This window comes from Ceratotherium simum, chromosome 14 (assembly GCF_057802395.1).
Source record: "Ceratotherium simum simum isolate JZ-2026a chromosome 14, ASM5780239v1, whole genome shotgun sequence".
Lineage (NCBI taxonomy): Eukaryota > Metazoa > Chordata > Mammalia > Perissodactyla > Rhinocerotidae > Ceratotherium > Ceratotherium simum.
Window position 1 is genome coordinate 25,788,355 of NC_141913.1, and position 21,899 is coordinate 25,810,253.

Sequence of the window (21,899 nt, forward strand, 5' to 3'; positions counted from 1 at the left end):
ATACATAAGTAAAAAATACCAAGGCTGAAGCATGGAGGAAAAAAATTATAGAAAATGCAGAAGACAGCATAGGAATCATATATGATAGGTAAAAAGATCTAACATACACATAATTCGAGTCTCAAAATGAGATAAGAGATTATGAGACACAGGCTATATTTAAAGAAAGAGTGGTCAAGAATTTTCCAACACTCATTAATAATATCAAGTCATATATTAAAGGAGCATTACAAACACCATGCAGAATAAATATAAAGAAAACTACACCTAGGGACATCGTAGTATCTAACATAATCAAAGAAAAAGAGAAAATCTTAAAAACAGAAAAAAAAAACCCATCATATGCAAGGAAGCAACAAGTAAGACTGAGATTTAACTTCTCAACATAAAGCCAGAAGATAATATAATATCTTGGAGGTATAGCTTTCAAAAGTAAAGGCAATGTAAAGACATTTTCCTGACAAACCAAAACGAGAGAATTCATTGTTCACAGACTCAAACTAAATTAAATACTAAAAGGAGTTCTTAAGGCATACGGAAAATGATTCTGGGCTGAAAAACAAGTTTAAGAAGAAATGAAGAGCCATAGGAAGTATAAATCTAAAAGTAAATCTAAATGAATATTGTCTGGGAGACAAGATAATAATGCCTAAAATCAGCACCTAAGTACATTCTCAGGGAAGTTGTAGAAGTACTAATTTATATCAGATTCTAATAAACCAGGGATACATGTTGTAATCTCTAGAGTAAAAGAGTATAACTAGTAAGTTAACAGAAAGTAAAATGAAGTAATAAAAATTATTGATTAATCTAAAAGAGAAAAAGAACATAGAACAGGCAAGACAAAGACAACAAATAGGAATATGGTAAATGTAAACTCAAATACATCAATAATTATATTATATGTAATACAAGACAAAGATTCTTGACTAGAATTTTTAAAAATTAGTCATATGGGGGGCCAGCCCGGTGGTGTAGTGGTTGGATTCGCACGCTCAGCTTTGACGGCCTGGGATTTGCAGATTTGGATCCTGGGCGTGGACCTACGCACCACTTATCAGGCTATGCTGTGGCAGGCGTCCGACATGAAATAGAGGAAGATGAACACAGATGTTAGCTCAGGGCCAATCTTCCTCAGCAAAAAGGAGGATTGGCAACAGATGTTAGCTCAGGGCTAATCTTCCTCACAAAAAATAAAAAATATAAAAAAATTAATCATATGGTACTTACTCAAAACACACTATAACTACAAAGACCCAGGAAATTTAAAATTAAAAAAAGATACTCCATTCAAATACCAATCAAAAGAAACCTGTTAACAGTTGTACCAATATCAGACAAAAAGTAGACTTTAAAGCAAAAGTCTTGCTAGAGATAAAATGGGACATTTCTATTGATAAAGGAATCAATTTGCCAAGAAAATATAAATATTCTAAAAGTGTATACATCTAATAATTTTGCTTCAAAGTATATAAAGCAAAAATTGACCAAACTAAAATAAAAAAGAGATAAATATACAATCTTAGTGGGAAACTTCTACACAACTCTGTCAGTAAAAGAGAAGCAGAAAAAATGTCTAAGAATATAGTATATGTGGACTAAAATAGGATTAACAAAATGACCTAATTGACATATAGATAACAGTGCAACCAACAATGGCAGAAAACTTATTCTTTTTAAGTGTACAGAGAACATTTACGAAAATTGACCATGCACTCGTTCGTAAAGCAAGCCTCAACAAATTTCATCCAATTGAAATCATTTAGAATAGTGCTGTCACAATAGAACTTTCACAGTAGAACTTTCTGTGTTCTGTCTGTATTGTTCAATACCGTAGTCACTGTAGTCAACACAGGAGTCACTAGCTAAATGTGTCTATTGAGCACTTAAAATGTGGCTAGTGTGACTGATGAACTACATTTTATTTAATTGAATTAACTTAAATAGCCACAACTTTTTAGTGGTTACCATAGTGGACAGCACAGATTTATCATATGATTTTAGACAATGATGAAATTAGCTAGAAATCAATAGCACACACACTAAAAAAAATTCCCAAGGGTTTGGAAATTAACAAAGACAATTTAAATCACCCATGGTTAACAGAAGCAAGCACAAAGGAAATTAGAATATATTTTAATCTGGATAATAGTGAAAATTGTGGAATACAGCTAAAGCCCTGATTAAAGAGAAATTTATAGGGCTGGCCCTGTGGCTTAGCGGTTGGGTGCGCGGGCTCCACTACTGGCGGCCAGGGTTCGGATCCTGGGTGCGCACCAACACACTGCTTCTCCAGCCATGCTGGGGCTGCGTCCCACATACAGCAACTAGAAGGATGTGCAGCTATGACATACAACTATCTACTGGGGCTTTGGGGGAAAAATAAATAAAAAAAAAGAGAGAGAAATTTATAGCATTCGATGCATGTATTAGAAAATAAGAGGCTAAAATTCAGTAATCTAAGTATCCATTGCAAGAAGTTAGAAAAGAAAAGCAAGTAAATCTCAAGAAAGTAGAGCTTTTTCATGCTACCCATGGAGGGGTCCATACCACATTGTTCTGGGTTCCCGTTGTAACTTAAAGGGAAACTTGCACAATGTCCAGAGCCCTTGATGTCTCACAAATGAAGGAGGAGGGTGTCCTCAAATTCCTTGCAACAGGAACCCACTTAGGTGGCACCAACCTTGACTTCAAAATGAAAGAGTACATCTATAAAAGGAAAAGTGATGGCATCTATATCATAAATCTGAAAGAGAACTTGGGAGAAGCTTCTGCTGGCAGCTCAGGCCATTGTTGGCATACCTGGCTGATGTCAGTGTCATATTCTCCAGCAATACTGACCAGCAAGCTGTGGTGAAGTTTGCTGCTGCCACTAGAGCCACTCATTGCTGCCCGCTTCACTCCTGGAAACTTCACTAACCAGATCCAGGCAGTCTTCCGGGAGCTGAGACTTCCGGTGGTTACTGATCTTACGGCTAACCACCAGCCTCTTACAGAGGCATCTTACGTTAACCTGCCTACTATTGCTCTGTGTAACACAGACTCTCCTCTGCACTATGTAGACATTGCCACCCTGTGCAACAAGAGAGCTCATTCAGTGGTTCTGATGTAGTAGATTCTGGCCCAGGATGTTCTGCGCATATGTGGCACCATCTCCTGTGAATACCCGTGGGAGGTCATGCTTGGTCTTTATTTCTACTGAGATCCGAAGAGACTGAAGAGGAAGAGCAGCCCATTGCTAGAAAGGCTGTGACCAAGGAGGAATTTCAGAGTGAAAGGACTGCTCCAGCTCCTGAATTTACTGCTCCTCAACCTGAGGTCACAGACTGGTCTGAAGTCATGCAGGTGCTCTCTGTGCCCATTCAGCAGTTTCCTACTGAAGATTGGAGTACTCAGCCTGCCACTGAAGACTGGTCCGCAGCTCCCACTGAAGGGCGTAGGAACTACCACTGAGTAGTCTGAAGCTGCTCTTCCACAGTCTCTTAAATAGAAAATAGAAAATAAAGTTTCTTAAAAAAAAAAAAAATGTAGAAGGAAACAGTAGAACATGAATTAATGAAAAAGAAAACAAGCATTAAAAAAAAAGAAAGCCAAAAGTTCATTTTTTAAAAGAATAATATTGATAATCCTCCAGAAAACTGATCAAGAAATAAAAGAGAGAATTTGTCAATGTAAGGAATGCAAAAGTGGCCATCAGCACAGATCCTACAGCCATTACAGATATAATATGAAGGATATGATTAATAATTTTATCTAAAAAATTTGAAAACTTATCCAAAATTAACACAAGAAGAAATATAATATCTGAATAGTTCTGGGTCTACTGAGGAAATTATTTGTGGTTAAAAATTTTTCCCATAAAGAATATTCCAGGCCAGATATCTCAGGGAATACTTCTGGACATTAAAGAAAGAAAGAAACCAATCTTACAAAATCTTTTCAAGGTAATAGGAAAAGATGGTACACTACCCAACTAATGTTATAGAACTGTGGATTATGCTCCTTACAGAGCAAGATTTCTTCCCTAGAACAAGACCAGGAAGAGCCTGGCTTTCCCAAGGATTTTGGCATACTCATCTCTCCACATCTCCCTAGGACACCCTTCAGGCCTTTGATCACTCCAGCTGTCAGGGAGCTGCAGCTGAGCCTCTAGGGCACATTAAAAGGAATCTCTTGCCAACATTTGGGATCCACATCTCTGGCAGACTGTATCTATCTACAATATCACAAAATGAATATTTATCACTTACATTACACTTCTCTAGACAAGATGTTTGTTATTTGTTTATAAACCTGTTTTAAATGTTTTCGTTGAATTCCATTTAGTCTGCTTATTCAATGATATAGTTAATTACATTGTGCCAGTGGAATTCCCAGACTGTCAGCTGGTCCAGGGGGCCCCATAGGAAGCTCCATAGGAATGAGAACATTCCTTCCCTGTAAGTCATGCTTTATTGGAAAAAGTATTCATCTAAATCAGGGGTCAGCAAATTACTGAAGGAACGCCAGCCAGCCACCTATTTTTGTAAATAAAGTTTTCATGGAACACAGCCACGCCTATTTGTTTGTGTGTTATCTAAGGCTGCTTTCTGCTACTATGGCAGAGTTGACTGGTTGCAACTGTATGGCCTGCAAAGCTAAATATATTTACTATCTGGTGCTTGACAGAAAATGTTTGCTAACCCCTGATCTAAATGAGAATTCTTTTTTTTTTTTTAACTTTTATTGATTTTTTTGCTGATTATAAATGTGCTCTTATCTTATTGTAAAAAAATTTGGTAATATGTAAAAGAAAAAAGATTAAAGTCACTTGTCTTTAGAAGCCTACTTAGCAAACATAATATTTTGATGTGTGCCATTCTACGTATTTGTGTACTTTCCTTCCAAAAATGATATTGATAATAGTAAACTAAATTTTTCCCCATTGTTGTTATAAACATTTTACAAGTCCATAAACATAGCTCTACATCACCATTTTAAATTATGGCTATAGTGGATATTTATAATTGCTTTTTGATATTCCCTCCTCCCCTCCCTGCCCCAAGTTTTCTCAATAACCACACCTACCCTGATTTTCCTGTAGTAATTCACTCTCTGCCTTTCTGGGCCATTAAGTTTTCTTTAACTTTGAATTTTGACATAATCTCAAACTTATAGAAAAATTGCAAGAACAGTACAAAGAATTCCTGCATACCCTTCACCCAAAGTCCCCAAATGTTAACATTTTATCACATTTGCTTTATAATTCTCTATCTACTATCTCTACTCTATCTAGATAGAGTATCTCTATCTACTCTATCTGCTTATCTACCCAGATATATATATGTATATATTCTGAATTGTTTAAGAGTAATTTGCAGACACAATGCCCCTTTGACATTTAAATGGAGCAAGATGGAAGAGGATTTTGAGCAAAGTGACATAGTCTGACTTCCGTAACCTGGCTGCTGCACTGAGAACTAAGTGAAGGAGGGCAAACAGGGAAGCAGGGGGACTATTGGCCTAAGCAAGCAGAGAGACAAAATTGCCACTTTGTAAGATGAAGAAGACTGTACGAAGAAGATGTTCAGGGAGAAATTAAATGTTTGTTTTGAAGCATGTTAGGTACCTGATTAGTCATTGTTCCAAGCCCAGTTTATAAGCCTCCGCCTGTTTGCAGGGTCAGGGTTTCTGCTCTATGATACTGATGACCCTCTGAGAAGATTGTCTGTACCATCTGCCCCTGAGGTTGGAGGGCCACAAGGCTGCAGGTAGAGGGAGCAACTGACTCCCACTTGATCTCTGGCCTGCCACCCCTCCTGTGCTGTTGTGTTGTCTTGGAGCCTGACTTTCTAGTGGTTGCTGCTGGACAGGCTGAATGGTGCCACCTGCAAGTGTAAAGGAGTTGATGCTCTGTGGTGGAAACTGACCAGAGGGAGAGGGGAGTCTGAAGTCTTCTCCCTCCTCCTACCCCATGGTGAGGTGAGATGAGTTAGTTCACACCACTTGCGCTCTGAAGATAGTGAGACTAAGTGAACAGCTGTCCTTCTTTAGAAGCTATAGACAGCTCAGTAACAACTACTTGTATTTGTTCTCTCTCCTTCCCTGCTTCACCTCCCACTTATCCTCAGTCATCCTTTTCTGGGATTGCATCATGCCAATGACGTATTAGCAATAAGATTTTATCTTACGCTCTGTTTTCTTAGGAACCCAGACTAAAGTAGGCATCCAAGTGGAGATGTCTGGTAGGCAAAGGGATAGCTGAGCCTGTAGTTCAGAGAAGAGGTCTAGCATGAGATACAGATCTATGTAATTAGTTATATATATAATATTATATATTATATTATATATCTAACATATATATACTATTATAACTCCTAAGTTGTAGATACTATTTAAAGACGTAAGACCAGATGAGATCACCTGGGAAGTGAATGTAGGTAGAAAAGAGAAGAGATCTGAACACTAAGCCCTTAGATATTCCAATATATAAAAGTCCAGCAAGATGAGGAAATACCAGCATTGAGACTAAGAAGAAACATCCCATGAGGTAGAGAAAAACCCGAGTGTTGTTCTTGAAGCCAAATGAAAAGATGCCAAGTGTGCAAAATACTGCTGATGCCTCAAGCAATATTAAGGCTAATAAATGAGTATTGGAATCAGCAACATGGAGGTTAGCAAACTTGGTTAGAACTCTTTATGTGGATAAGATTATGTATAATATACAGTAATGTCACACTTTTCATTCTTGATATGATTTGTATCTTCAAATATTTTTTCCCTGATCAATCTGGCTAGAAGTTCATTGATTTTATTAATCTTTTAAAAAAGTTAGCTTTTGATTTAGAGTATAGAAATTGATTTTTCTCTCTTGTTTTTCTGTTTTCCATTTTGTTGATTTCCAATCTTCTCTTTACTTTGGGTTTAATTTGTTCTTATTCTAGTTTCTTAGGGCGGAAGCTGAGGTAATTCAATTGAGCCTTTTTTTCCTAATAAAAGTGTTTTTTTGCTATAAATTTCCCTGTAAGTACTGCATCCCATGGATTATTTTTTCAAATATTTTTGTATTCCTCCTCTTTCTTCTCACCTTCAGAGACTCCAACTACAATTACACAAATTAGGCTGCTTGAAGTGGTACCACAGCTTGTTGACGCTCTATTCTTTTTCTCAGTGTGTTTCTGTTTTTCAATTTGGATAGTTTCTATTGCTATGTCTTATCTACCATAATTTTTTTCTTCTTTTCTTCTATTATGTTTAGTCTACAATTAATCCCATCATTGCATTTTTTACAAAACTCAGACATTGTAGTTTTCATCTCTATAAGTTTAATTTGGTTACTTTTTTATGCCTTTCATGTCTTTACTAAACATGTTCAATTTTTCCATTAGCTTCTTGATCATATGGAATACAGTTATAATAATTGTTTTAATGTGCTTGTCTACTAATTCTTTGTCATTTCTGGGTCAATTTGATTGAGTGATTTTCTTATTATGGGTTGTATTTTCCTGCTGCTTTGCATGACTTGTAATTTTTGATCGGATGCCAGACATTGTGTATTGTAGTCTTGTTGAATGCTGGATATTTTTAATATATATATTCTTGAGCTTTGTTCTGCGATGTGTTTAAATTACTTGGACACAGTTTTATCCTCTCAGGTCTGGCTGGTAAGTGTCTTTTAGGCAGTGTTTAGTCTAGAGCTTTTTTCCCCACTAAGGAGAACCTTCCTACTACCCTAACCCAGAGTTTCTCAACCTCAGCACTATTGATATTTGGGGCTGGATAACTCGTTATGCAATGCAGGATATTTAGCAGCATCTCTGGCCTCTATCTTCCAGATGCCAGTAAAGCCCACCTCCTCTGCTTGTGACAACCAAAAGTGTCTCCAGATGTTGCCCAATGTCTTGGGGGCGGGGGGGCGGCAGTGGGCAATGGACAAAATTGCCCTTGTTTGAGAACCACTGTGCTAACTGATGCCCTGTGAATTATGAGCTTTTCTCTCTGGCTGATAGTACTACTGGCCCTTTGTGAGTTCCACTGATTTTTTTCCCTCTAATCCTTTTGGATGGTTCTTTCGCCCACTTCAGGTAGTTTCCTTACACACATGTGCTCGTCAGTATTCAACTGAATACTGAGGAGGGACTCTTTGCAAATCTCCAGTGTTCTATTTAGTTTTCTCCTCTCTAGTACAGTCATGCATCACTTAACAGGGATACGTTCTGAAAAATGCATCAGGCAATTTTGTTGTGCAGTCATCACAGTGTGCTTACACAAACCTAGATGGTATAGCCTACTACACATCTAGGCTATATGGTACTAATCTTATGAGACCACTGTTATATATGCGGTCCATCATTGACCAAAACGTTATCTGGTACATGACTGTATGCTGCCCTGCAAAAGCTAGCCACCTTGGCCTCCCAGGACTTCATCTTCCCAACTTAGGAGACTGCAAGGCTCAGCTTGAGTTCTCCCTCCCTGTGCCATGGCCTAGAAATTATCTCCAGGTAGTAAACTGAGATGAGAACTTTGTTTCCCATCTCTCAGGGGTCCCATCTCTCCCATCCTTTGCTTCTGTTTGATATATTTTGTCTGATATTTTTTGTTTAGGCCTGTTAGATCTGGTCATCTTGGTCTAAAGGACTTTCTGTGTTTGTGATTAAAAAAAAAAAGCATATTTGCATGCTAGTTAAAAAAATCCAGGAGAGGAAAAATTGATAATGCAAGAGGTGAGGATTAATGGAGTATGCCTTTGAGTAGGTGTGAGAGGACAGCTTAGATCCAGTGAAGAGGTTAGCCTCAGGTAGAAGCACAGTTGAGCCAAAGTTAAGAGGAAAGAAGGTATATAAGATTAACAAACCAAGATATGCACACTTAGTTTACTAATTTCCAAATACATATCTTTATTCTGTTGTAAATAACAGTGTAATAGGTATAGATGGGGATAGGTATATAGAGAACCTGTAATAGGTGTATAGAGAACATCAAAATGTTAATGGGATGTGATTAGAATTGTGGACTCATGGGTGACTTTTTGGGTGAGTTTTATTTCTAAATTTTTCCTATTATTACATTACCTTCATAAAGAAAATATGTAAAGAAACATTTTTAAGAATTTAAAGAAACAAGATAGCTGGACACTTTGTTGTAGTCTCAGCACCTAGTCACGTCACTCCTTACTCATTTCATTCAAAGTAAAAGTCATACTCATACCAATGGCTAACCGGGTCTTCCATGATCTGGCCTGGCCCTGCCCTCCACACTCACCCCATTTATCTCGCAGGTTTCATCCACTACTTTCCATGTTCATTCTGCTCTAGCCACACTAGCTTCCTTGCTGTTTCTTGAACAAATCAGGCATTGCTCCCACATCAAGTTCTTTGCACTTGCTGTTCCCGTGCCTGGAACATCCTTCTTCCAGTCTCGTGGCTTGCTTCCTTACACTCATTCATATCTTTTTCAAATTTCACTTTCTCAGAGAAATCTCCCCTGGACAGCCTATCTCAATTGCAATACCTTTCCTCCTTGATGTTTTGTATCCCTTTCTCAATTTATTTTCTCCTTACCACTCATCATATGACATACAATATGCTTTTATTTTTTCCACCGCTATGTGTAGTTTCCACACACACAAGGAATAGATATAAACCCCAAAACAGTCTTGGGCCTGAGCAACTTCAAATCCACAGGCTTGAGAATAAAATGAAGCCCCCAGAGAACCACATTGGAGGGCGGATGGAGGTCATGGAGAGGGGCTCCAAGGGTCACATACAGGGGAGGCTTGAGGGGAATGCCTCAAGAGCAGTGGTTGGAGGTGGGTGCAGCATAGACTCAGCAGTGTAATCCCCAGTCTCAGAGTCCCAGGTTAATGAATCTGTAGTAAGGACGGGAACAGAAATGCCAAAGACGCAATTATGTGAAAAGCTCTTCATCCACAGACATTCCCAACACCAATGTTCAGTTATTGTTGGAATGTAAAGCATATGCGTGTGGTTTACAGAGTCAAGTAACAAATGGCAGAGGTTTACAGAGGCCAAATCATGGAAGGCCATGCTAATTTTATTAACCTATATAGCACATAAAGTATAAGTTTAGAATTTAAAATTACAAAGGTTTTCTACAAATCAATAAGAAAATACAAATAACCTATATTAATCAGGACAGAAACCCAATTCAATTATCTTAAACAATGAAAGGGACTTTATTGGCTCACAAAACTTTAAAGTCCGGAGGTAGGGCACGCTTTAGGCACAGCTGGATCTAGGGCCTCCAGGATAATGACATCAGAACTTAATTCTCTTTCCTTTCTGCTAGCCTCTGAGTTGCTCCTGAGACAGACTCTCTCCAAATGGTACAAATTCAGCTTTACACAGTCCTTAGTTCATGGGATCTCCATAGAGCCTTCTTTCCAATAGTTCCAGCAGAAGTTCTGTTGACGGCTCTCTTTAGCCTGGCTTGAGTTACATCCCATTCTTTAATCACTGTGGCTAGGGAGCTGCAGGACTCAGGAAGGCCAGGCCTGGTCATATACTCACCTAAGTCACAGGGAATGGGTTCCTCACAATAAATAAGGGTTCTGTTACCAGAAGATGGGGAAAGAGATGCTGAACAAACAAAAACAACATATAGCCACACGTAACCCAACAGAAAAGCAGGTAAAGGATACAAACAATCCATGGAAAAACTATAAATGGCCAATAGACATATGAAAATAACCTCAACCTCACCATTAATCAGGAAAATGCAAAATAAGGATTTTTTCTTTTTTGCCCATCAGATAAAAACTATCAAGTGTAGATAAGGCTACATGGGGAAATGAGCACTTTCCATACATTTGGTGAAAATATAGTTATAAAGGTTTTGGGGAAGGCTAAGGTGGGTCTATCAGAGAGCACACTCTTTGACCCAACCAATCCACCTTATACGACTCCATCAAGAAATAGTCACATATTCACACACATACACAAAGATATATGAAAAAGATATTTACTTTGGCAATGTAATAGCAAGAGAAAAAAATAAGGGAATAGTTAAATAAGGGCATCTTCATAGTATTGAATCCTATTCGACCATTCAAGAAATTTAAAGAACTCAGGTTTTGAGACAAAAAAAGCAAGCTGCAGAATACATATGATCCTATTTATGTAAAAATAGCATTTATATGTGTACATATATTCATATGGAAACGTATGGAAAGGAGACTAGATGGACGTACACTAAACTGTGGGCAGTGGAATGTGATTGGAAGCACTGGAGAAAAGGGTCTCTCTGCTTTTATACTTATGTTTCATTTAAGTTCTGTACAATGAAAAGGTAGTCATTTATCTTTCATAATTAAAAAAAAAGGTGGGGAAACAGAATTCACAACAGGAAATGCAAATAGCCACTAAACATATGAAAAGATGTTCCTCCTTATTAATAACCAAAGAAAAGAAAAATTTTGCCTATCAGACTGGCAAAAATATTTAAGGATTCAAAGTTGGTGGGAAAGTAGGCAAACAGGCACTCTTACTGTTGATGGAGTTGTAAATTGGTACAACCTTTTGGGTGGTATTTCTCTAAATGTTAAATGTGCACATTCTCTGACCCAATAAATCCACTTCTAGCTATTTATCCTACAGAAATACCCAGATAGGTAGCAAAATACATGTACAAGGATGTTACCTATACCTTTATCCGGAATAAAAAATGGGAAAGAACTTAATTATCTATCAATAAGGGATTGGTTAAATAAATTACTATATTCATGCAATGGAATAATATGTAGCCATGAAAAAACAATGTCTACATCCAAGTGGGAGGGAGGAGAGGAAGTTTTAGTGCAGTACATGTAAAATGGGGCTAGGTACCTACCTCATACAGTTGCTGTGAGGATTAAGAGTTAATCCTTGGTAAAGCGCTTCTAACAGTGCCTGTATACAGCAACCACAAGTGTCAGCTATGAACACATTTTGTTTAAATATGTATATGCCTAAGTCTGGAAAAATAACAAATCAAATAATTATTACTTCTGAGTAAGATTGTGAAAAGGAATGTCCTTTTTCATTTTACATTTCTGTACTATAGAAAATACAAATAAGCACGTTTAATAGCTTTCACATTTGTTAACCATAAAAAAGCATAAAATTTTTCAATCAGGTTTAACAGCCATCACTCATGGCATAGTGAAAATTATATGTCCCTGGAGTTCAAAGAACTAGATTTGAGTTTTAGCTCTAATTGGCCACATGCAAGTCACACGATCTCTGAATCTTGCTCTCCTAGTCTACAAATCTAAGTGAGATAGGTATAGGGTCTAATCCAATGCCTGGCATGCAGATTATTTCAATACATATAACCCTCCCTTCAACTTACATAAATGTGATAGACATATTGCTAAATGATCAAGTGCCAACGGGGTGTGAATGTGAGGAATTTAACCTCCAAGAAAACCAGAAGAAAATTTAGCAGTAACGAGCACACACTCAGTGGCTACTGGGCAGGTATCAGCAGTCTGCATGCCATTCACAATGACTGCTCATTTGCTAACCAAACAGATGCCACTGCTTGGCAACTGCCAGATCACCACTTCATCAAAGGCTGGCTAACCCCCAGAATTGCTAACTATGATCATCTGTGTGGGTATAAATGAATGTCAGGATGAAATCATAAATCATTACTGAATAGCTATTTAAAATCAATTTGTCTAGTGGGGACTTAGCCTGACCAGAGATGGCAAGTTCAGACTACTACTTCCTTTTCCTGTATACCATCACTCAGTCTTTGGGTCCAGCCCGTTTTCCCCAAAGAGCCTTGCCTTAGTCTCAGAATCTCTTCTAAACAACCCACACATATCAGAGCTGGCAAGCTAAACACATATTTGCCAACTCTAATACAACATTTTTCTAAGCTCTCACATTATACCAAACATCTTTGGCATTTATGACAAATCTACCAGAGGGAAGCTTCTTTGTATACAGGAAATATGCAAGATCTTAAAAAGTGTGATGTTCTAGCCACTGAGAGGTTGCTCCCTTCTTACCTACTCTGATACAAGAATTCTGTCATCCCAGCAGAAGAATTCCAAATATGCCACCTCAAAACCTACTTGGAAAGAAGCCAGTTATAAATAAATCAACTCAGGATCATTTTATCTTAGAGCGGAGGAATTTATACCTTTATTGGACATTGACTTGTTTCCTCTCAGCCACAGAGAAAAAGACCCAAACAAAAGTCCCTACATTTTCTTGTATAACTTAAAATACATTATATCATTACTACATATTTATACTTCAATAAATCTTAATCTATAAAGCACATTTCTTATAATTAATTGTTATCAGAAAATCTACAAACAAGCTCCATTCTGCCTCACTTCTCCACCAGCTGGCCTTGCATGTATTACTATGCTTTTTAACAGGCTCATGCAAATCTCACCTTCCATTTCTTACTTTGATCCAAGCACCAGATGCAACCAAAATCTCTGGAATTATGAAATACTTTTATTCACATGGGTCATTTTCCACACAGTGACACCCACTATAAAAAAGCCTTTTCTCATAGTCTATATTTTAACTTCCAGAGTTTTCCACTAAACAGTAGAACCACAGTACTTGGGATTCTCAGCCAAGGAGTATATAATCCTACTACTACAATGTATTACTTTTATACATTTTTAAAAATGTGTTAAGATTTAAAGTTAAAAAAAAAGTTCAATCAATTCTGATAGTTAATAGTTGTTAATAACCTAGTTGTTTATTTTTTAAATAAAACAATCCATTCAACTTAACCTGTAAGTGCAACCTCAATGCTACTAGAGATTGATTAGTTTTTTAAAAAGACCCACAAACCTCCAAACTGAGAGAGAGTATATTGGACTCACCTCTGAAGACTGCTGGAGAGCTGGCTAGCTCTTTGAGCTGAGTCTTCCTTTCCCCCAAATAAAACACCCTGGTAAGAGAACTATGGCTCTGGGAATCTCAGAGGTGATCTCCCCCAGGACTGCTCTGACAGGGGGAAGAAGCTAACTCACATGAAACAGCTTTGTACCAAACCCCCAATAATTTACAGTGGAAGAAATACCTACCTACTTATGGTAGGGTTACAGTACCTAGCACAGTGCCTTGTCGGTAGAAAATGTTTAATAATAAATGCATGGCTGCTTTGTTAGCCTGGTGTTCAACCATTTTGTACCAAAGGAATAAAACAGCAAACCTGATACTTGTTGCCCACCTGTCAGGGATTTTACTGTCCTTAACAAAAACGAAGGCATATAAATAATAATGAATTCCATCTTCAAGTTCAAGTCTCTTGTGTTTTCTAAAAGCCAAGACAGACCATTACTCTTGTTTACATTTGCCCTTCAACATTGCCATTCACTACAAATTCTTCCCCAGTGTGGTAATTTCTACTTGCATGGTTTACAATTGTTTATGGTTTAGACCATCCACTTTCTAATGATACATGGGAGAACATTATTTTCATTAGCGGAAAGCCTCCAATTTACAGATAAGCTGTTTTTGAGTTTTCCTGCAGGCAGATAATTACATTTAGATAATAAATGTAATTATAATTGATAAATTTCAATTCTTGGATCAAAGCATTTGTATATCCTCCCTCGTCTAGGTGGCCCATTTGCTTTTTGATGTTTTATCATCATCCTTCTTATCTGAGTTTTAAGGCTCATTTTACTCTGAGGCTTTTGGTCATCGTTTATGTTCTGTTTTCTGAAATGCACATTCAAATCAGATAAAAGGAAACCAAAGGGTAAATTTTGAAAATATGGTTTCCTTTTTCAGATTTTATAATTCCTATGTTGCCTTTTAACGTAGAAGGGAATGTATTCTTGCAAAGAACATTTCAATGATCAACACAGAAATAATGTATCTGTCTAAAAAGGAAACTTTTAAGAAAGGGACAAAGAATCAGGTAGTTCACTATTTGGAAAAATAATAAGAATATAAACATCACATGGAAGATTTAGGCATTAACACCTGAATTAAGTTTAAAATTTCAGTTTCTAGGCAGGTATGACACCATTTCTTTCAAGATAAAATAATAATGGTGGGTGAAGATTTTCTACATTTCCCAGTGGATTTTCTAACAGTCTATAGGGAAACAAAACTATTATGTATCATTTCATGTTTTTGTCTTCATTTCTGAAGAAAAAGACCTGAGTGCTGATTTTTTTTTTCAATTTCTTAAACTTTCACAACATTCAGAAGTTTTTCTGCATTGTGTCTTCGCTGATGTCTAAAAAGATTTGAACTTTGACTATAGGATTTCCCACACTGAACACATTCGTAAGGTTTCTCCCCAGTATGGATTCTCTGATGATTAATAAGCCCAGAATTCTGGCTAAAGGCTTTTCCACATTCAAGACATTTGTAAGGTTTTTCTCCAGTATGGACTCTCTGGTGTTGCACAAGGATGGAACTTCTGCTGAATGCTTTCCCACATTCAACACATCCGTAGGGTTTCTCCCCACTGTGGATTCTTTGATGAAGAATAAGGGCTGAGCCCTGACTGAAGTGTTTTCCACATTCATCACATATATGTTGTTTCTTTCGAGAGGGATTTCTCTTTCTTTCAAACCTGCCCTTGGGGAAACAAGCTTCTCCATATTTAAAAATCTGAGGAACACCTATATTCAGAGTGCCAGGAACTTCATGAGATTCTCCTGCTGAAGGAATCTCTTGCTTTGGAGCTAGTGCTCCATTTTCAGTCCTAGTATCATCATCTGAAATAAACAGAAAATGTAAATATCACTCATTTCTATTCTGGGAGAAAAGAACCTAAAGGAAAAATTTTTTAAAAATAAACTAAAAATAAATAGCTTGCGCATATATCTATAAACAGCACTCTGAAAACTGGTGTTAAGGTTGCCTACTCTCAAGAGAGAAAAAAATGAGGCTAATGAGGTAATGGCATGATAACACAACGAGGGATTAAAAGGTTAAATCTGAATGAAAGTGGTAACACAGGCAGGTGGGTTATAAATGGTGGTCAGAAAACAAAAGGCAGAAAGATGGTCAATTATAACACTATTTAGGGAGACAAAGTAATGCAGCTAGCTCTATATGAAACTTTGTTAAAAGAAAAATAAAATTGGCCATTAGGAAATTATTATAATATTCTTTTGCTTTGAGAAAGGGATAAATTACCTCAAAATACAATGGTGTAAATAATAAGCAGTCAGTCAGAAAATGACTGTTTCTGAAATGAGCAAGCAGGTCACAGCCAAGATTAGACTAAAAGCAGAACACAGGAGGAGACTGGACAAGCCGGGGCTGAAGATAAGCTGGGAGCATCCTGTGTTAATTTAGGACATGACATTTACAAATTCAATATGCCCTTAATAAATGCAAGTTTTCCTGTAAAAGCAGCTTGCCCTATTTGGTATTTGTCATGATGAGTGGAGTTGTTATTTCTAAGCCTCAGTTAGATGTGTCTGGTGAAAGAAAAGCCTGAATTACCAACATGAGGTACCAGCACCCACCTGCAGGCAGCAGTATGAGCAAGTCTCACTTAAGATTTTCCTGAAACGTCAAGCCTTCAAGAGTCAAGACAGTTACTATAGGGAGAGCAGCAGCACTCAGAAAAGTGGTAAATAGGGAGCAAGTCTATAATAAATGATTACAAAAGGCATAAAGTCAGGAGAGAAGGCTGACAGAGACCAAAGGGGTCGAGGGGACTAGTGAGGCCTGGAGACTTGACAATAGAGGAATGAGTGCGAAGGTGAAGTGGGGACAAATGGCACAGAAAGTAGTAAGTTCCCACGTGTGGGAGAGATTACACTGCTGAAATGAGGCTAATTAAAAACTGGTGAAAATTATTCTAAAATTCAGGTAGGGGATAAGTTTTCTACCCAAGAAAATGCCACCTCCAAAGACCAGTTATACAGGTTCTCAAACTTTATTGTACAGAACAGATGTCCCAGGAAACATGTACAATTGCAGATTCTCAGCAGACTTTAGCCCTATCCCAGAAGTTCTGATTCACTAGCACTGTCCCCCTCAGATGGGAAGAAAACCTGCTCAGACCTCATTCTGTAGCACACCAGTGTCATCTCCAACTACCTCAAGGAATGACTGCCAAAGCAGTCTCAAAATTTCATTCTAGGGGGCTGGCCCAGTGGCGCAAGTGGTTAAGTGCACGCGCTCCGCTGCGGTGGCCCAGGGTTCGCTGGTTCGGATCCCGGGCGCGCACCCATGCACCTCTTATTAAGCCATGCTGTGGCGGCGTCCCATATAAAGCGGAGGAAGATGGGCATGGATGTTAGCCCAGGGCCAGTCTTCCTCAGCAAAAAGAGGAGGACTGGCAGATGTCAGCTCAGGGCCGATCTTCCTCACAAAAAAATAAATAAATAAATAAAAATCTCTTATTAAAAAAAAATTTCGTTTTAATTCATATAAATATGAAAAACAAATCTAGCAGTTTTAGGAATATTATAGGTTGTATCAAGGTATACAAATAAGTATGCAGCATTAATTGCCAATATACTGGGAACAACTAGTCTGAGTTATTAGAATTATACCTTTTTGTATAATTTTTCTGTATTTAAAGCATATTATAGGGCCAGCCCCGAGGTTTAGCGGTTAAGTGCGTGCACTCCGCTGCTGGCGGCCGGGGTTCGGATCCCGGGCGCGCACCGACACACCGCTTGTCCCACCATGCTGGGGCCGCGTCCCACGTACAGCAACTAGAAGGATGTGCAACTATGACATACAACTATCTACTGGGGCTTTGGGGATAAAATAAATAAATAAAATTATAAAGCATATTATAGCTAGGGAGCCTATTTTTGCATAAATACTTAGAGAAGGTGAAGAGTTTTGTCCAGAGATCATTTCTACAAAAGAGGCTTCTTTAAAAAAAATGACTCAGAATTTGAAGGAAAAAACAAAAATAGCTAAAAATTTAGAAAGACTTCATTGATAAACTGGCAAACAAAAACAGATTTGAAGAGGCTTCAGGTAAGTTTATTGTACCAACAGGATTAGGCAGGAGACTGAAAGGATGTGAAACAGATAGCAAATAAGCAATAGCGCATACAAAATAGACGGACGTGGTCAATAGGTGGGTGTTGCCTCAAAGAAAGGCAAATGCCAGCCTGAAATGGGCAAGTCTTCAAGAAAGAGGTGAAAAGGAAGAAAAGGCTAATGATGGCAAAATCTAGGAATAAAAGACCTGAGGTCAGCAAACCAATGATGGTGACAAGGAAAGAATCAAGATCCTACTGTGTATTTATGTCTAAGAAACCAGGTAAAGATGATCAGCCCCCCACCCCACCCCGCTGCACTGAAAACAAGCGAAGAGTTCTGGACAAAAGACCCACACTCTCTTCCACCCTCTAGCCCATGGAGTTCTGGTCCTCACCACAGTGCCTTAGGGAATGGAGCTCCCAGGATGCCCACTTGAGCTGGTTTTCCACAGCATCAAGCTCAGAACTTGGTAATCCCTGAGCTTCGTCTTGAGACACTATCTCCTCTACTAGCACTTCTCGTTTTCGCCGACGGAGAGAAACCTGGAAATAATAATATTTGGTTTAGTTGAGAAAGGAATGTGATGAGAATCAGAACTAAACACACCTAACAGAAACCATACAAAACATATACTGCAGAGGGTTAGATGGCAAAGCAGCAGAGATGATGGGAGCAGTGCGGGAATGGGGTAGGGGAGGCATAAACATAATTCTAACTTAGTTGAATGGAATTAATTCAGCTTTGCCTACTGCTATGCCAGTGCTGCTGACCCAGGAAAGTGACACGAGCAGGCTCACCGGCTGTCCAGGGTCATCTAGTTCACTCTCTAAATCCTCCAGCACTGTCACGGCCTCCTCTCCATTCTCTGGATGATGCTCTCGAACCCAAGTCTGTAGCTCCTTGGGTAGGATGGCAACAAACTGCTCGAGCACCACCAGCTCCAAGATTTGTTCTTTTGTGTGTGTCTCTGGCCTGAGCCATAGACGGCAAAGTTCTCGAAGCTGGCTCACAGCTTCACGGGGCCCAGGTGAATCCTGGTATCCAAACTGCCTGAATCGCTGTCGGAAAACTTCTGGGTCAGGCAGATGGTTCCAGGGGATACTTGATCCCTCTTCCCCATCGGGATCCTCTTCCAACTTCACTCTCAGAATTTTTTCCTCTTCATCTGGAGTTGGGATGATAAGTATTGAATCTTCTTCCACTGACTGTGCAGACATCCTGATTTATAATACTTCAAGGAAAGACAATCAAGGCAGGATACAGGCCTCAGGGAAATACTCCGTTTTCTTCACAAGCACTCTTGAGACACAAGAAATAAAAAAAAAATCAGTGTCCAAATATCCTAAGTATTTGGACATATACTGATAAAGGAAGTAAAAATATTTGTTTTTTTACCAGATTATAAATTCCAATCAATAACCTACACCAGAAGTTGGCAAACTAGAGCTCACGGCCAAATCTGGCCCACTGCCCATTTTCGTGCAATGCTTGTAATAACAATAGTTTTCACATTTTTATATGGTTGAAAAAAATCAAAAGAATACTTCATGATGTGAAAATATGAAATTAAAATGTCTGTGTCCACAAATAATTTATTTGTTCACGGTTTATGCTACAATGGCAGAGTTCAGTAGCTGTGACAGCCAGACATATGGCCTGAAAAACCTAATATTTATTATCTGGCCCTTTAGAGAAAAAGTTTGCCAGTCTATGACCTACAAAATCAACAAACCCTATTTCAATAATTAAAGGAATTCAAGTAAGAACCAGCCCAACTCAATGTTTTCTAAATGCATTTGACCCTAGAACACATTATTTCCAATTCAGGACGGGTGTTGCCTGAGACACTTATGTCAACTCAAAAGCAGGCACTCCTTTTTTTATCCGCTTACAAAAAATTCCTTTTAACAAAATGTTTTTTTTAAGAGTTAAGAAATATTTTTAAAATGTTTAAGAACTCCCTGGACTTGAAATATATGCTAAAAAAATTCACTTGCTCAATAACAGATAGCACAATATTGAAAAAAATTAACCACTAGGTGCCATAAAATACAAATATTATTCAGTCACCCACCATACCATAATTACATTTAAATTTATAATGACAGGCATTAATCACAGCAAATTCTATGAAAAAAAGGCACTCTCCTAACACCTTAACTTTTTGCAGCGGCCCAGAATCTCGTCCTTACACTGGATGACTCACAGTCTTCCCAGCTTCTACCTTCAGGGAAACCTTGTGCTATTTCTTCCTTTCCTTAGTATTTGCACAGTCATGCCCGTGCTATTGTTTACAACACATATTAGGAATGAGCCATTATGTAGCTATTCCGGGCCCAGAATCTTAAGACCAATAATTTCAAAAAAACTTCTGGTAACCCTATCAAGACTAGAAATCTGAAAAGAACAGACAGGTAAAACATACAGGTTTAATTAAATACTTTGGAGTGTGGTGGCCTCATAAATACGGTTCAGCCAACAGATTCGTTCGTTCCTATTCGACCCTACCTTATCAACGGCTCAAGTATTCCACAGAAGAGAAATTTCTCCTCTTCCCTTTATATTTCTTTCGGCAGCTTGCTCGAAGGACGTGAAGGAGGTGCCAGGAGATCACCCCACCTCACTCCCGCAAAGCGCAGCTGCGAGGCTCGCCCCCGCCCCGACGACCTCCAGCCCCTCTTCCAGGCACTCGCGGCGGCGGATTTCAGATGACCAAAGGCACCCTGCCTCAACGGCGTCGGAGCCACGGCACTTCCGCCCGCGGCCGGGGGAACTACAAGTCCCGGCAAGCCCCGCGCAAGGACCGCCCCCTCCCACCTCCGCCCGAAACGAGTCCCAGAACCCTCCGCGAGAGGCCAGGGCCTCGAAATAGAACAAAACCACCGGTGGGGGAGGGGGAAGGCGAGGACGGGGGAGGACACACGGGATGGAGGACTCTCCGAGGATGCCGAAAGCCCGATCTGGTCTTCCGTCTACCCCTCTCCGCCCTGCAACTGCTGGGAGCGGAGACCGTGGCCTGTCTGCGCCTCTCAGGGAGCCGAGGAAGGTCCCGCCAGGCTTCTTTGCTGGCTCCCGCCAAGCGGGCCGCAGCCCCTAGCCCAGCGTCCCCCTCACGCCCTTCCCCCACCCTGGCGCAAACCTCCTGCTCAGGGTCCGCAGCAGCTTCGCTGTCCACGGCAGACGCAGAAACGCCGCTCACAAGCCGTTTCCCAGAAGCCCCCGGCGCGGACTGCTTCCGGTCTGCGGGCCCCAGCAGGCGGGCGGAGGCGAAGCCCCGTGTTGCCATGGAGATGCGCTCTGGGCGGGGGAGGGGCGGCCCAACGACAATGACCGCTTTGAGGCTGCGCTTGGCCTCGCGCCTCTCTCCTCGGATAGTCCAGTGTACTTTGTTCCGCTTAAAAGGCAAGGAAAAGAAAGAGAGAATTCTGCCATTAAGATAGTCTTCATGGTTTCACAAACCCTTTCACGTGCATTATCTCATGTGATCCCCTCACAGTCATCCTCTGAAAGTAGTAACAAAAGCTGATATTTATAAATGCTTACTACGTTGTGCCAGGCACTGTCACCGTGCTTTATTTACATGTATTGTCATTAATTTTCACAACAACCCTGTGATGTAGGAACTTTTATTATTCCCACTTCACAGCTGAGATAATTGAGGCACAAGTAAGTAACTTGCCGAGAGCTCATAACTAATGAAAGTGGAGAGCAAGATGTGAAGCCAAGGCATGATTCCAATTTATGGTTCCCACTGGCTGTGCTGCAGAGCTTTTTTTTGACCAATTTATCTACCAGGGAAACAAAATGAGACAGGTTAAGAGCTTTGGCAATGATCTCACATGGAATTTGCAGAATGCATAGTCATGTTCTGACTTCAGGCTGGGCATTTTATACCACAAAACAGCTGCTGAAGTGATCATTTAAAAACATGAATCAGACCACTTCATTCCCCTATTTAAA

At 39.3% G+C, this 21,899-nt stretch overlaps 1 protein-coding gene and 1 pseudogene across 3 annotated transcripts; one reads left to right on the forward strand and one right to left on the reverse strand.

Moving 5' to 3' along the window:
• Positions 1-9,995: 9,995 nt before the first annotated feature.
• ZNF24 (zinc finger protein 24) lies at positions 9,996-21,162 on the reverse strand. 3 transcript variants are annotated; one of them, XR_015554296.1, is made up of 5 exons: positions 20,448-20,857; positions 18,737-19,238; positions 18,334-18,481; positions 11,830-15,694; positions 9,996-10,552 (listed from the first exon to the last, which is right to left on the reverse strand). XR_015554296.1 is itself a non-coding variant. In XM_087439139.1 (4 exons), the coding sequence occupies exons 2-4, from the start codon at positions 19,154-19,156 to the stop codon at positions 15,156-15,158; spliced, it is 1,107 nt and encodes a 368-aa protein (XP_087295265.1). In that variant the 5' UTR covers positions 19,157-19,238; positions 21,079-21,162; the 3' UTR covers positions 9,996-15,155. The 3 variants fall into 3 exon arrangements, 2 of the variants coding, with proteins under 2 accessions (XP_087295265.1, XP_087295264.1); XM_087439139.1 differs by lacking the exon at positions 20,448-20,857 and adding an exon at positions 21,079-21,162 and having other exon boundaries at positions 9,996-15,694; XM_087439138.1 differs by having other exon boundaries at positions 9,996-15,694.
• LOC147915282 (uncharacterized) lies at positions 19,557-21,817 on the forward strand (annotated as a pseudogene).
• The last annotated feature ends 82 nt before the right edge of the window (positions 21,818-21,899 follow it).